The sequence below is a fragment of the Fringilla coelebs genome, assembly GCF_963513975.1.
Source record: "Fringilla coelebs genome assembly, chromosome: 16".
In the NCBI taxonomy this organism is placed as follows: Eukaryota; Metazoa; Chordata; class Aves; order Passeriformes; family Fringillidae; genus Fringilla; species Fringilla coelebs.
This window is the reverse complement of record NC_140042.1, coordinates 1074546-1087637: the sequence shown is the minus strand read 5'-3', so window position 1 is coordinate 1087637 and position 13092 is coordinate 1074546. Positions and strand designations below refer to the sequence as shown.

At 55.9% G+C, this 13092-nt stretch overlaps 1 protein-coding gene across 3 annotated transcripts in view; it reads left to right on the top strand.

Moving 5' to 3' along the window:
• TRAF7 (TNF receptor associated factor 7) overlaps positions 1-11154 on the top strand; it is a 28393-nt gene extending 17239 nt beyond the window's left edge. For all 3 annotated transcript variants that reach the window (XM_084216645.1, XM_084216646.1, XM_084216647.1), the window contains 15 exons: positions 571-604; positions 1881-2064; positions 2673-2807; positions 3728-3945; positions 4143-4216; positions 4664-4712; positions 4854-4981; positions 5977-6059; positions 6198-6237; positions 6520-6636; positions 7687-7809; positions 8550-8669; positions 9552-9683; positions 9862-9981; positions 10519-11154. In XM_084216645.1, the coding sequence (XP_084072771.1) occupies positions 571-604; positions 1881-2064; positions 2673-2807; positions 3728-3945; positions 4143-4216; positions 4664-4712; positions 4854-4981; positions 5977-6059; positions 6198-6237; positions 6520-6636; positions 7687-7809; positions 8550-8669; positions 9552-9683; positions 9862-9981; positions 10519-10533 (1572 nt within the window). In that variant the 3' untranslated portion in view covers positions 10534-11154. The remainder of the gene's footprint in view (positions 1-570; positions 605-1880; positions 2065-2672; positions 2808-3727; positions 3946-4142; positions 4217-4663; positions 4713-4853; positions 4982-5976; positions 6060-6197; positions 6238-6519; positions 6637-7686; positions 7810-8549; positions 8670-9551; positions 9684-9861; positions 9982-10518) is intronic.
• The last annotated feature ends 1938 nt before the right edge of the window (positions 11155-13092 follow it).

The following is a 13092-nucleotide window of genomic DNA, read 5'->3' as shown; positions in this document are numbered from 1 at the left end:
GGGCTCCAGAGGGATGGATGTGGTGGGCAAGGACAGGGAGAGGCCAGGCTTCCCCCAGGGGCTTCTCAGGGGAGTGAGAGGGATGACATGGGCTACAGTGGAGGGTGAAGTAGAGAAACCCTATGCAGATGTGGAGTAGGAGAGACTTGGATTTGTTCAAGAGCAGGCTGTGGATGGAGCTCTGAGCCCTGGTCTGGTGGAAGGTGTCCTTGCCCATGGCCGGGAATTGGAACTTGATGATCTCTAAGATCCCTTCCAGGATTCTGTGATCCCATGAATATCAGAGTGTGGCAGAACACGCCCCTGGCTTTTGGCTTGCACCACAGTCGTGGCCTGATCCTGAACGGGGAGAAGGTCAAAGCTCCGAACTGTGTGTTCAGGACCTGTGCTTCACCCTGAGCAAGCAGCTGGGGTTTGCCCTGTGGTGCTGAGCTAAAAGAGGCAGAACAGCTGCTGAGGCTCCTGGGCCCCAGGCTTTGGTGTCTCCCACCTTTCCCATGGGTAGCCACGGGGAATCATTTGCCCGCTCTCGTTTTACGCTGACGCTGCTGTTCCTCTCTGTCTCCACAGCACACGTTTTGCAGGAGATGTGCCTTAACATCTGGTGAGTACAGGGCTGTTCTTGTGTGGTGCAGCCAGAACAATGTTATTTCCTGGTTGATTTGCTTTCACCTAAAGAGAAACCTGCAGAAAAATGTCCAAAGGGCTTAAAACAAGCTGTCAGTCAGGCGTGGCACTGCAGCAGTGAGGGGCTGGGGGCCAATGGTGCACTCTGGAGCACGGGCACTGCAGAGGGCTGGGCACAGGATGTTCTCAGATCCTGGAAAATGCAGTGGATAATCCCAGGATAATACATGTCTCGCCCAGAGCTGACCCACTGATTTCAAACTGAAAGCTTTTTGTGGCTGCCTGGATAAAGAACCAGGGTTTGGCATCAACCCCTTCTCTCCCATCCCCTCAGTGCCAGGGCTCTGGCCCCTGACTGAGCCCCACTGAGCTGCTTTAGCTCACCCAGCTCTTCCAGAACCCTGGGAGAGCCCAGGCCCCTGGCTGCTGGCCTGGGCTAACCAGCTCCCGCTTGGGTTGGACTCTGGCTGCAAAAAAAAGACTTTTTTTGGCACGAGCCTGTGCCCCTCTTGGCAAGCTGTTGTTCAGCAGAGAGCCAAGCCATTGGCATTACCAGAACAGCGAGCCCTCAGGAGGCTCCCTGGGGAGTCCTGCAAAGCAGCAGCTCTTTCTCCCTCAAGATTTTTGTGTTCCACATGCAAGAGGTCCCTCTGCTTTGCATGTTAATCCCCTCTCTTCTCTGCTATATCAAACCCAACCCACAGATCTGTGGCAAAAGGCTTTGCAATTGCAGTCCTCATGGCTGGAGTGTTCTATGAACAGCTGGATGTGGCAGAGTTCAGTTGATGAGGTGGTGATCAGTCCAAGGCTTGGACTCGATGATCTTGGAGGTGTTTTCCAACCTGAAGGATCCTGGGTTTCAGTGGTTGCTGGCAGCAGGAGCTGAGCCCGGGTTTGGATGAGGAGCAGGTTGTGGCTGGGGCATCTGGTGATTTGTGCTCACTACCTGTGAACACTCACCCTTCAGCCAGCACAAGGCAGTCTGAATCAGCGTGGGCTTCTTTCACTGGCAGCTCCCTCAATCATTATGGGTTAACATAAACTGTAACTTTTCCACACCCCAAGACAAACCAAAGATGATGCTTTGCAGACCTCGGGTGAATATTCCTGGCTCTTTCCATGGCCACTCACCTGGCAGTTGGCTGACCCGACCAGGGAAGGCACAAAGCCACAATTTCCACGCAGGGGCTCTGGGAGGTGCCGGTGCCCTGTCTCAGCCCTCCCTGAGCATGCCATCCTTCCCTCCCTGGCAGAGAAGTGCCCCGTGGACAACGCCAAGCTGACGGTGGTGGTGAACAACATCGCGGTGGCCGAGCAGATCGGGGAGCTGTTCATCCACTGCAAGTACGGCTGCCGGCCCGCCGCCAGCAGCAAGCCCACCGCCTTCGAGGTGGACCCCCGCGGCTGCCCCTTCACCATCAAGCTCAGTGCCAGGAAGTGAGTGCTCCTCCCAGGGATCCTCCCCAGGGAAAGGGCCCTGCGGCTCCAGGGCTGTGCAGCTCCTGCCAGCGCTGCTCTGTTTGGCTCTGCCAGGGAGACAAGCAGGGTGGCTTCAGGGGACAGCTCAGGGCTGGTGTCAAGGGGAGGATGCTGTTTTCTGCTCCCTGAGTGCCAGCACTGGGACAGGGGGTGCATTGAGAGCGGCCACCTGACATCTGGGATGAAACTCCGTGGCCGAGGTCAAGTAGAGAACTTGGGATTCTTTTTGTAAGAGGAATTATCTTTGTTATATCCTATGAATTTGAAATCTGTCTCCCTCCCCATCCCCGTTTTCCCTGTCCATTGCCTGTTGTTGATGGCTGCCTGAAGGCTCAGCCCATCAGCTGCAAGAAGTCGATGTGCCCTGTGAAAATGTGGTTTATTATTACTTGCAATTTTCTGGCCAAATGAGAATTTAAAGCTGGAATTGCAGTCTCAGAGCAGGAGGCTTTGGATCATCTGACAGCCTCATAGGGCTGGTTTGCTCCTCTCCTGAGGATTTGTGTTGTTCCCAATAATTTTTGCTCGTTGCTGATTTTCCCTGCCTTTGCTTCTCTCGTGGACAGGGATCATGAGAGCAGCTGTGATTACAGGCCCGTGCGCTGCCCCAACAACCCCAGCTGCCCTCCCCTCCTCAAGATGAACCTGGAGGCTCACCTGAAGGAGTGTGAGCACATCAAGTGTCCCCACTCCAAATACGGGTAAGGAGCTGATGCTTTGGGGTGGGGAGCTGCACTGAGCTCATTACTGAGCTGCTTTTTGGCTGCTGCAGCCTTGGGATGGCCCCGAGGCTCTGAGCAGCTCTCCCCAGTGCTGTGCACTGGCCCGAGGCTGAGCTGGGGATTACAGGGGTTGTGGGAGGCAGCCCTGGAGCCTCTGGGTGTGAACAGGCAGGTCATGGTGAGGAGGAGGGTGAGTGCACAGGCAGAAGAGCTGGAGGAGAGTCAGAGCATGAAGAGAGGGGGATGAGGACAAGAGTAATTTGGGCACCATGGCTGTGTCTTGCCAACCAGGCCTTGTCCCAGGCAAGGGAAGTGCTGATCCACCTCAGAGGGTTCCGTGTCACCCGACCCCAGGGCAGCCCCTTCTTGGGTTCACTGTTGCAGGAAGAAGGCTCACAGAAAGTTCTTCCATCACTGGCACAGGGCAGTGGTGGAGTGCCCATCCCCAAGGGATTTAAATGCCATGTAGATGTGGCACTTGGGGACTTGGATTAGTGATTAGGCTGCAGTTTTTTCCACTGGTTTTGATGGCTCCTGGTGAGCCCAACAAACTGACACCACCCTCTGTCTCCTGCCCAAGATCTGCTTTTCCTTGAACTTCCCAGACAGACAGTGCAGTTTGGTTCCAGTGCCCTGGCTGGAAGAATGGGAGCTGCTTGGCCTCTCTTGTCCTGCAGTTGCCTCTCCCAGCAGGATCATAGAATCACTAAAATTGGAAAGGACCTCCACAACGATCGAGTCTACCCTTAGAAGGATCACGAACCACAGAATCCCTGCTGCTGGCAGGAGGAGCAGGACAGCTGGGGACCCACACAGGCCTTGGAGCTCCCCTGAGGAGACAGCTGAGCGAGGCGTCTCCAGGAGAGCCCTGCTCCAGCCAGCATCTGCCTTCCCCTCAGGTGTGCATTCATAGGCAACCAGGACACCTATGAGACCCACCTGGAGACGTGCAAGTTCGAGGGGCTGAAGGAGTTCCTGCAGCAGACGGACGATCGCTTCCACGAGATGCAGGTGGCCATGGCCCAGAAGGACCAGGAGATCGCCTTCCTGCGCTCCATGCTGGGCAAGCTCTCGGAGAAAATCGACCAGCTGGAGAAGAACCTGGAGCTGAAGTTTGGTGAGCGTGCAGCAGACGAGCTCTGTGGTCAGAGCTGCGGGGACGGGGCAGCTCGTTGGTGGTGCGTTGCAGGGCTGCTCTCCCTGCTGCTGGTGGCAGTGTGTTCCGAGGCTGGGTGGCAGTGGGTGCCCTCTGCCTGTTCCCTGGGATGCCAGCAGTGGCTCTGCAGTGACTGTGGGCCTGTCCCTCTCTCACAGATGTGCTGGATGAGAACCAGAGCAAGCTGAGCGAGGACCTGATGGAATTCCGCAGGGACGCCTCCATGCTGAACGTGAGGATGGACCCTGGGCCTCTGGAGTTACCTGGCTCTGCTCCTGGCTGGGCTTCTCCTGCAGGGGGGGGAGGCTTTGGGGAGAGCCTTCTGCTCCAAAGCCTGGGCCTTTTACAGGGGCATTGTCCCCTGCTCCCTGCCTGCAGAAAGCAGGGAGATAAGCAGATCCAAGCAGTTTGGGAGGTATATCTGGGCCTCTCTGAATACTGAGAGTTTAGTGCAGCTCTGAGGTGCTGTCAGGGCCCTGTGGTCTCTGGAGGGATGTGGCAGTCACTGAGTAGAGCAGAGACCTGTGGTCAGAGGATGAGTTGGCAACTCAGGAAGGGCCCTGTGGGAGTCAAGAACACAAGAGGGGTTGGAGCCGTGGAGGGGACAGTCCTAAAGCCATGTCCAGGGCAGGCTGGCCTGGATGGCTCCACAGCTCACACAGCTTCTTGTGTTTTTCAGGATGAGCTCTCCCACATCAATGCTCGGCTCAACATGGGCATCCTTGGATGTGAGTATCCCCAAGGCCTGGGGTGGGTGTGGGGGGCCCAGGGAGCCCTCCTGGCTGCTCTCACAGCTGTGCAGAGCAGCAGCACTGCTCTCCCTCCCTCCCTCCCTCCCTCCCTCCCTCACCTGGCTCTCCTTTCTGCAGCCTATGATCCTCAGCAGATCTTCAAGTGCAAGGGGACCTTTGTGGGCCACCAGGGCCCCGTGTGGTGTTTGTGTGTGTACTCCATAGGAGACTTGCTCTTCAGTGGCTCCTCAGACAAAACCATTAAGGTAAGAGCTTCCCTCTTCCATGCACCTTCTGCATTTGCACATGGAACAGAAGCTGAGCTCATTTGTGGGGTGGGTGGATGTTACTTCCTAAAGTTTCCTCCAAAGAATCAAATGATTCTTTATGATTGCAGTTGGACAAAATTCTCTGCAAGGAAACATTATGTGCTAGTGGAATGGAGAGACAAGCAGAGATCTTTGCAAGGCCCCAATTAGAATCTCATTCCTGCAGCTGCTGCTTTTGCTTTATGTGGCATTTAGGGTATTCAGGAGTATTTCAGCTTCTGATTTTATGTTCCTTTGTTATAAAAAGTCATCTTAGAACGAAACATTTGTCCCTGATCCAATGTGTCCTTTCCCTATTTTATGGCATGTTTGTTTTTCTTTGTCCTGTTTTCAGTAACTCAGACTGACAGCACTGCCCCAGTGCAGCCTCAGCAGCCCTTCCCAGTGTCACTCTGGTGGCTGCTGGTGGCTGCTGGCCAGGCTGGGGATCCCAGGGGCTGCCACAGCTAACCCTGCCAGGAGCAGAGCTTTGTTTTAGCTTCCTTGGTTGTGGAGCCACGTGGAAGGAAATGGATATTGCTGTACATTAGGGAAGGAAAGCAGATTCCTCCCCTGCCCTGGCTGTTCTGGGCGCCACATTCCCACGTTCCTCTTGAGAGAGCCGTGTGTGCTCAGGGGAAAGGCCTCTGCAGTGGCACAGGAAGCTGTGCTGTGCCACTGGAGCCCTGGGATGGGTGGGAAGTGCTAAAGCAGGAGCGTGAGAGCTGCTCCTTTTTCTCAGAGCTGGCCTGGGCTGAGGGAGCAGAGCTGGAGCAGCTGCTGGCCTGGGTCTTGTTAGCTTCAGCCTGACCCTCTGCAGTCCTTTCCCTTTGGCAGCCAAGCCTGCAGGCCCAGGGCTGGCAGGCAGTGCCCAGGTGACAGGCAGCCTGTTTCCTCCTCTGGGTGCTGACATCCTGCCTAGGCTCCAGCCTCTGCCTTGCCTTCTCTGTTAGGTGTGGGATACCTGTACCACATACAAGTGCCAAAAGACCCTGGAGGGTCACGATGGAATTGTGCTGGCTCTCTGCATCCAGGGGTGAGTGAGGAGGGGCACCTGTCCCTGGGGAGAGTGGGGGCAGCCCTGGGACCCCTGAGCATGCCCTCACAACTCCCATCCTCTGTGCTGCGTGTGCCGTGGCGCTGTCCCTCGGTGACCCCCTTTGTGTCATTGCAGGAACAAGCTGTACAGTGGCTCTGCTGACTGCACCATCATCGTGAGTACAGGGCACCCACCCCAGCAGGGTCTGCCTCTCCTCTGCCAGGGGGGACTGGTGACCCTCCTGTGCTGGATCCACCCCTGGGGTGGGCTTGGGGTTTCCTGCAGGGTGGACTTCCCGCTCCCAGCTCCTGCCTGGGAGCAGGGGGCTGGTGCTCTGGGCTGGGGCAGGGTGGCCTGCCCAGCCCCTCATGGGCTCTGCTTTGGTGGGCTTGACAGTGCTGGACTTGATCTTAGAGGGCTTTTCCCACCTAAACCATTCTATGATTCTTGTTGGCAGGTCTGGGATATTCAAAACCTGCAGAAGGTGAACACGATCCGAGCACACGACAATCCTGTTTGCACTTTGGTCTCCTCACACAACATGCTCTTCAGTGGCTCCCTCAAAGCCATCAAGGTGCAGCTCCAGGGCTCCTCTGGGGCTGCTTGGGGACCGGGGGTACAAACTCTAAGGCAGAAGTGTCCAAAGAGGAAGGAAGTGGCATTTTGACCTGTAGGTGACCTTGTTGCTAAGGTCTGCTGAGCCACAGAGCAGCCAGCACTGCAGAGGTTTAGCCCATGCTCTGTGCTCAAGGGAAAGCTGTTCTCTGGCTGCAAAAGCACTGTATTTCTTCCAACTCTAAACCTGAGGCTGCAGCTGCAGTATCCTGGCAGTTCCTGAGCGTGTGTGTCCTCAGGCCCCCAGCAAACCTGCCCAGACCATTGGGAATTGTGTCTGTGCTCCAGAACTGGCTGGAGATTCAGGCTGTCTGTTTTGAAACCACCTCCAAAGGATCTTGAGTCTGCATTCCCTACCTAAAACATGCAGAAATCAGGAACAGCTTTTCAGGCTGCCCTTTAAAGCCTTGGCTAGATTCCTGTGGTTGTGCTTCCAGCTCCTGGTGAGACAGCTTATGGGCCCGTCCATCTGTAAGAGGACTGTGCTCTTTTCTTTTTCTGGGGCCTGGAGTGGTTCAGCTCTGGAGACAGCTCAAGGCTGGAGCAGCCACACAGCACAAGGAGAATCTGGGGCCTTTTGGGTTTGTCATCCCTGGCCACTTCCTGCCAGTGAGCCAGGCAGGCTCAGAGTGGGGGCAGTGAGATCTGCCAGTCCCTGTGTGCCAGGGGTGGGAGGGGAGCTTTGTGGGAGTGGAAGTGCAGGGCAGTTCCTTGCTGCAGCTGTGGTTTAGGCTCTGCAGCCCGTGGCTCTGCTAGGGAAGGGTCTCTGCCAGCAATAATGCAGGCTCCAGGCTGGCTCCCTCAGGGAATGTGCTTGCTCAGCAGTTTCTGGCTTTTATCAGCAAGTCAGTGGGATCAGGCAATTCCCATCAGGCAGGAGAGCTGGCACAAGGATCCCCACAAGAGCTGTGAGGGCCTCGGGCAGGGTGGGCAGGGAGGGTGGGCACTACTGTGTCCTGCCCAGCCCCACTGAGATTGTTCCCCCTGTGTGTGTCCCTGCTTTCCACAGGTGTGGGATATTGTGGGAACTGAGCTCAAGCTGAAGAAGGAGCTGACAGGTCTCAACCACTGGGTTCGAGCGCTGGTGGCTTCCCAGAACTATCTGTACAGTGGATCTTACCAGACCATCAAGGTGGGACTGAGCACTGGTGACAGCCTGAGCCCCCTCTCCCTGTTCCTCTCTCTGCTCTGCCCTGGAGCAGCAGCACCAGAGGCAGCTGCTGGGATGTGAGAGCACTGCTGACACGTGGGGTTTTCCTGTGCTGATTGCATCTCTGCAGGCTGGGCCTCGGGAGCTGCTGGGGAGGCTCACTGGGACAAACTGGGCCTCAGCCATGGCGCCTCGAGGCTGCTGCAGCCTTATCTGCACTGACACTCCTGCTGATAACAGGGGAAGGTCACTGCCTGGCCGCAGAGCTGCCATCAATAAGTGTGAGGGTTCCCAGTGCCCTCCCTCCTCTGTGCTGGCTCAGGTTCTGATGAATAGGTCACCTCTCAGGGGTGAACTGTCTGGGGGACGCAGGAAAATTGGAAGTTGCCCTTCTCAGTGTTAATGAAACTCTGTTAATTTGTCTGCATTGGGTTTTAGTGCTATCAAGGACTGGGCTGTGTGCACACATGTGTGCAGTCACACACAAAGGGTGTGAAGTCTCCATACAACCTTTCCAGCCTGGATATTTAAAGTCGGGCAGCTAAATAAGATAACAGGGATTTGCTCTTCGGTGCTGAGCATTCCCAGCTGGATAGGTTTGTCCCTGAAGGTGTGATCTGGGCACATGGGGAGCCAGGCTGACTCTGTGCGTGGCAGAATGGCTGCAGGGGATCTCCCCTGGCGAGAAGGGTCTCATCCTGCCTCTGCTCCATCTCTCTCAGATCTGGGACATCCGGAACCTGGAGTGTGTGCACGTGCTGCAGACGTCGGGAGGCAGCGTGTACTCCATCGCCGTGACCAACCACCACATCGTGTGCGGCACCTACGAGAACCTCATCCACGTACGGCATGGGCACGGGGCTTGGGAATGGCACAGGGGAACCTCATCCACGTACGGCATGGGCACGGGGCTTGGGGTGGGCATGGGGCTTGGGATGGGCACAGGGGAACCTCATCCACGTACAGCATGGGCACAGGGGAACCTCATCCACGTACGGCATGGGCACGGGGCTTGGGATGGGCATGGGGCTTGGGATGGGCACAGGGGAACCTCATCCATGTACGGCATGGGCATGGGGCTTGGGGTGGGCATGGGGCTTGGGATGGGCACAGGGGAACCTCATCCACGTACGGCATGGGCAGGGGCTTGGGGTGGGCACAGGGGAACCTCATCCACGTACGGCATGGGCAGGGGGCTGGGGATGGGCACAGGGGAACCTCATCCATGTACGGCATGGGCTGGGGCTTGGGATGGGCACAGGGGCTTGGGATGGGCACAGGGGAACCTCATTCATGTACAGCATGGGCACGGGGCTTGGGATGGGCATGGGGCTTGGGATGGGCACAGGGGAACCTCATCCATGTACAGCATGGGCACGGGGCTTGGGATGGGCACAGGGGAACCTCATCCACGTACAGTATGGGCAGGGGGCTTGGGATGGGCATGGGGCTTGGGATGGGCACAGGGGAACCTCATCCACGTACGGCATGGGCACAGGGGAACCTCATCTACGTATGGCATGGGCACAGGGGCTTGGAGATGGGACAGGGGTGTGGGGATGGGCACCTGGCTCTGCCTGTCCCCTCGGGCACAGCACCTGGCTCTGCCTGTCCCTTCGGGCACAGCACCCCCCTGGCACCGTGCGTGGAGGCAGGAACAGCTCTCAGAGGGGAGCTGGGTGGCCTCAGCGCAGTGTGATCCCCAAGCCCAGCTGTCCCCACAGGTGTGGGACATCGAGACCAAGGAGCAGGTGCGCACGCTGACCGGGCACGTGGGGACAGTCTATGCCCTCGCCGTCATCTCCACGCCCGATCAAACCAAAGTCTTCAGCGCGTCCTACGACCGCTCGCTCAGGGTGCGTGTGTGGGGCTGTGTGTGGGGCCAGGCCCAGGGTCTGGGACAGCCCAGGGGCCCCGAGGGAAGGGAAGGGCAGGGGGAACCCCAGGGGCCTCCGTGTGTCACCCGTGACATGCAGCATCCCCCCGTCCCTCCTGGTGCTCCAGGCTGGGCTCACGCTCCCCGTGTCCCCGCAGGTGTGGAGCATGGACAACATGATCTGCACCCAGACCCTGCTGCGCCACCAGGGCAGTGTCACCGCCCTGGCCGTGTCCCGCGGCCGCCTCTTCTCTGGCGCCGTGGACAGCACTGTAAAGGTGGGTCTGCTCAGGCTTCTCCTGCGTGGTTTGGGCTCGTCCAGCGCTGGAGTTAGGGCATTACATGAGTTAGGAGTCAAAGTGACAGGAGGGTGGAACGAGGTGAGGGTTGAGCTCTGCTCCCAAGGAACAAGTGACCAGACAAGAGGACATAACCTCAAGCTGGGCCACGTTCAGGTTGGACATCAGGAAGAATTTCTTCATGGAAGGGGCTGCTAAGGAAGGTGTCCAGGGAGGTGGTGGAGTCCTCATCCTGGAGGTGTCCAGGAAGTGACAGGGTGTGGCACTCAGTGCTCTGGGCTGGGTGACCAGGTAGGGATCAGTCACAGGTTGGATTTGATGATCTTGGAGGTCATTTCCAACCTTAATGATTCTGGGATCCTTTGAGACAAGGGGATGGTTCTCCACAGGCGGGAGGTTTCCCTCCTGACTGTGTTGTGGATGCTGGCAGTGCAGAGGGAAGCTCTGTGGGGGATGAGGAGAATCCCACAGGGCTGCTCAGGAGTCACTGCCTGCGACGCCGTCGTCTGTCCACAGGTCTGGACGTGCTAACGAGAGCGTCACACGAGTCCTGCACACTGAAAGACCAAAAACTCCCCCTCCATCGGCCTGTGGGTGACCACACCACTGAAATGACTGCTGCAGCTCCTCCTGCACCGACCACTGCCTGCTGCTGCTGCCCCTCGGCCGCGGCTCCCCGGACGGCTCTGCCCCGCGGATGCTCCAGGTGTTCCCTCAGATCTGCCCCAGATGATTGGAAAAGAGGAAGCAGTGCCAGTGCCCTCCTCTGCCTGTGTCCCCCCAGCTGGGGACACCCCCAGGCTGGGGCTGGGGTGACACTAGGCCTCGGGGCTGGGCGCCAGGCGAGCACTTGGCCAGTGCCAGGACTGGACAGATCCGTGTGTCCTGGTGGGGACAGGCTGGGCCCCTGTCCATGGCAGGACTGAGCTTTAGGCCGTACCCTGGGTGGGCACCCGACCCCTTTCTGTCTCTAGTATTTAATTTTACTGCCAAGGCGCCAGGCCGATCCATCTGGGAAGAGGTGTTTCCTTGAGTAGCCAGGTACGATTTTTATGCCACAGCTAGTTCTCAAATCAAGTTCCACAAGCCCATTGTTCACCACCCTGTAATAATGGTCTCCACATTAAAGACAAAAAGCCTCTGTTGCATTTTTACTCACATTTTCTACTGTTTTTAAGATTGTAATATAGATTTGATTATTTCTTCATTGACAATAAAAGCAGAAAGAGTTGTTCCTGCCCAGTGTGAGTTATTGCAGGGAGCCAGCAGCCAGCACTGGCCCCGTGGGGTGAAAATTGAAGTGCCTGGGCCCTGCACTCCACAGGGGACAGGTCCCAGCCAGGCCCCAGCACCCCACAGAGGCACCCAGGGGTGCCCTCAGACTGTGCAGCACAAACACCCAGCACGCCACGAGGACTTGGGGACACAAACAGTGGTGGCAGCCCGGCAGGGGTTTTATTTTTTTTATTTTTGTTTAAATATTTGTTGCCAGACTTGGTATAGGAGCAAACGTCTTCACAGCACCACGAGCCATCTACAATTCAGAATAGGAAGAATAAAGACGAGTAGAGGTGAAATCTAAGCACAGAAGAGCAGGGAGCAGCACCAAGATGCAGAGCTGGACAGATGGGATACGATACAGAGTCCATAACTTAATCATAAAAAATATATATATGTATATATCCATCATGTAGAACTTTATGGATTTTTTTTTAGATACATATTTTTTTTTCTTTTCAACAGATATTTTCAGGCGGGTGATTTATTTATTTTTTTAAATTATTTTTAAAGTCTTTTTTTTTTTATGTTTTGTTGGTTTTTTGTTTTTTTCAAAAGAAATTTCAAAGTTGTGCCAAACACATCTGGATCAGCGACCACAACAGGAGAGACGGGGGAGACAGGGCAGGGAGGGAGAGGGAAGGAGGGAGAGACCACTCCACGTCTTGAGAGAAAGAAAGGAACAGCAACACTTTTGTTTGGAAACCACAAGCAAAAAATGCATTCATCAGGACTCAAGCGACTGAACCAGACTCCAACTCCAGTTTGTACAGGAATATACAGCGGCGCACCCCGCGGGACGCACCGGGCACACGCACACCCACACGCACCCAGACACAGACCGACAGCAAAAGCAAGGAAAGGAAACTGAGCCAAACCCTGAAGACACTCCAAAAGAAATGAAACACCTCCAGTGTAAGAATTAACAAAAACCTCCATAAAACAAGGCACATCCTTTGAGTTCGTAACGGTGGAAAAAGAAAGACGCGACACTGAATCCCAACGGAAAACCCGACCAGAACCGCTCGCACGTACCTTCCACCCAGAGAAAAGGTAAATATTGTGCTACTCTTAGAATGAGTTTGCCACAAGACACACAGCTTAGTATAATCTAATAGTTTTTCTCAAGCTAAAATCCAGTTTTCTCTTGATTTCTTTTAAACTGCTTTATATATAATTGCTAATATTTTTAAATCTTTTAAATATATATTTGTTAAAGTTTATTTCTTTTTTATTATTTTGGGGTTGGGGGAAATCTGCTTTATATCTTTTATTTTTTTTTCCCCTCCAATAAATTAATACTTTTTTTTTTATAGCTTATCACCGTCCTGTCCCCAGGCGGGGAGGGGCGGGGCAGGGGCACGTCCCGCTGCCCCCAGGCTACCGCCAGCCTTGCCCGCCCCCGCCAACGCCGACCGAGAAAGAAAACAAAGTTTAAAAATCAAAATTAAAAACGGAGCAAAGAAACCCAAGTGCATTTGCCCGCCCGGCCCCGTCACCAGCAAACGCCGTCGGTGACACGCGGCTGGCGGAGCCACCGCGCCGGGCAGGGCTTGTGCTACATTCGGGCGGCGGTGACCCGCGGCGCCGCGGCCGGCAGGGTCAGGCGGGAGCCCCCCGGAGCCCCGGCCGCAGCTCGGTCCGGAGCTTTGTGTTGCTTTGTTTCTTCTGTTGGGTTTTATTTCTGTGGGTTTTGTTTTTGTTTTTTTGCTTCTGCAAAAGGGAGTCCTGCCGGAGCCGGCGCCGAGTCCGTGAGCACAATCCTGAGGTATCTTCTTCTTTGTGCAAACCCCGAGGGACGGGATGTCCGGG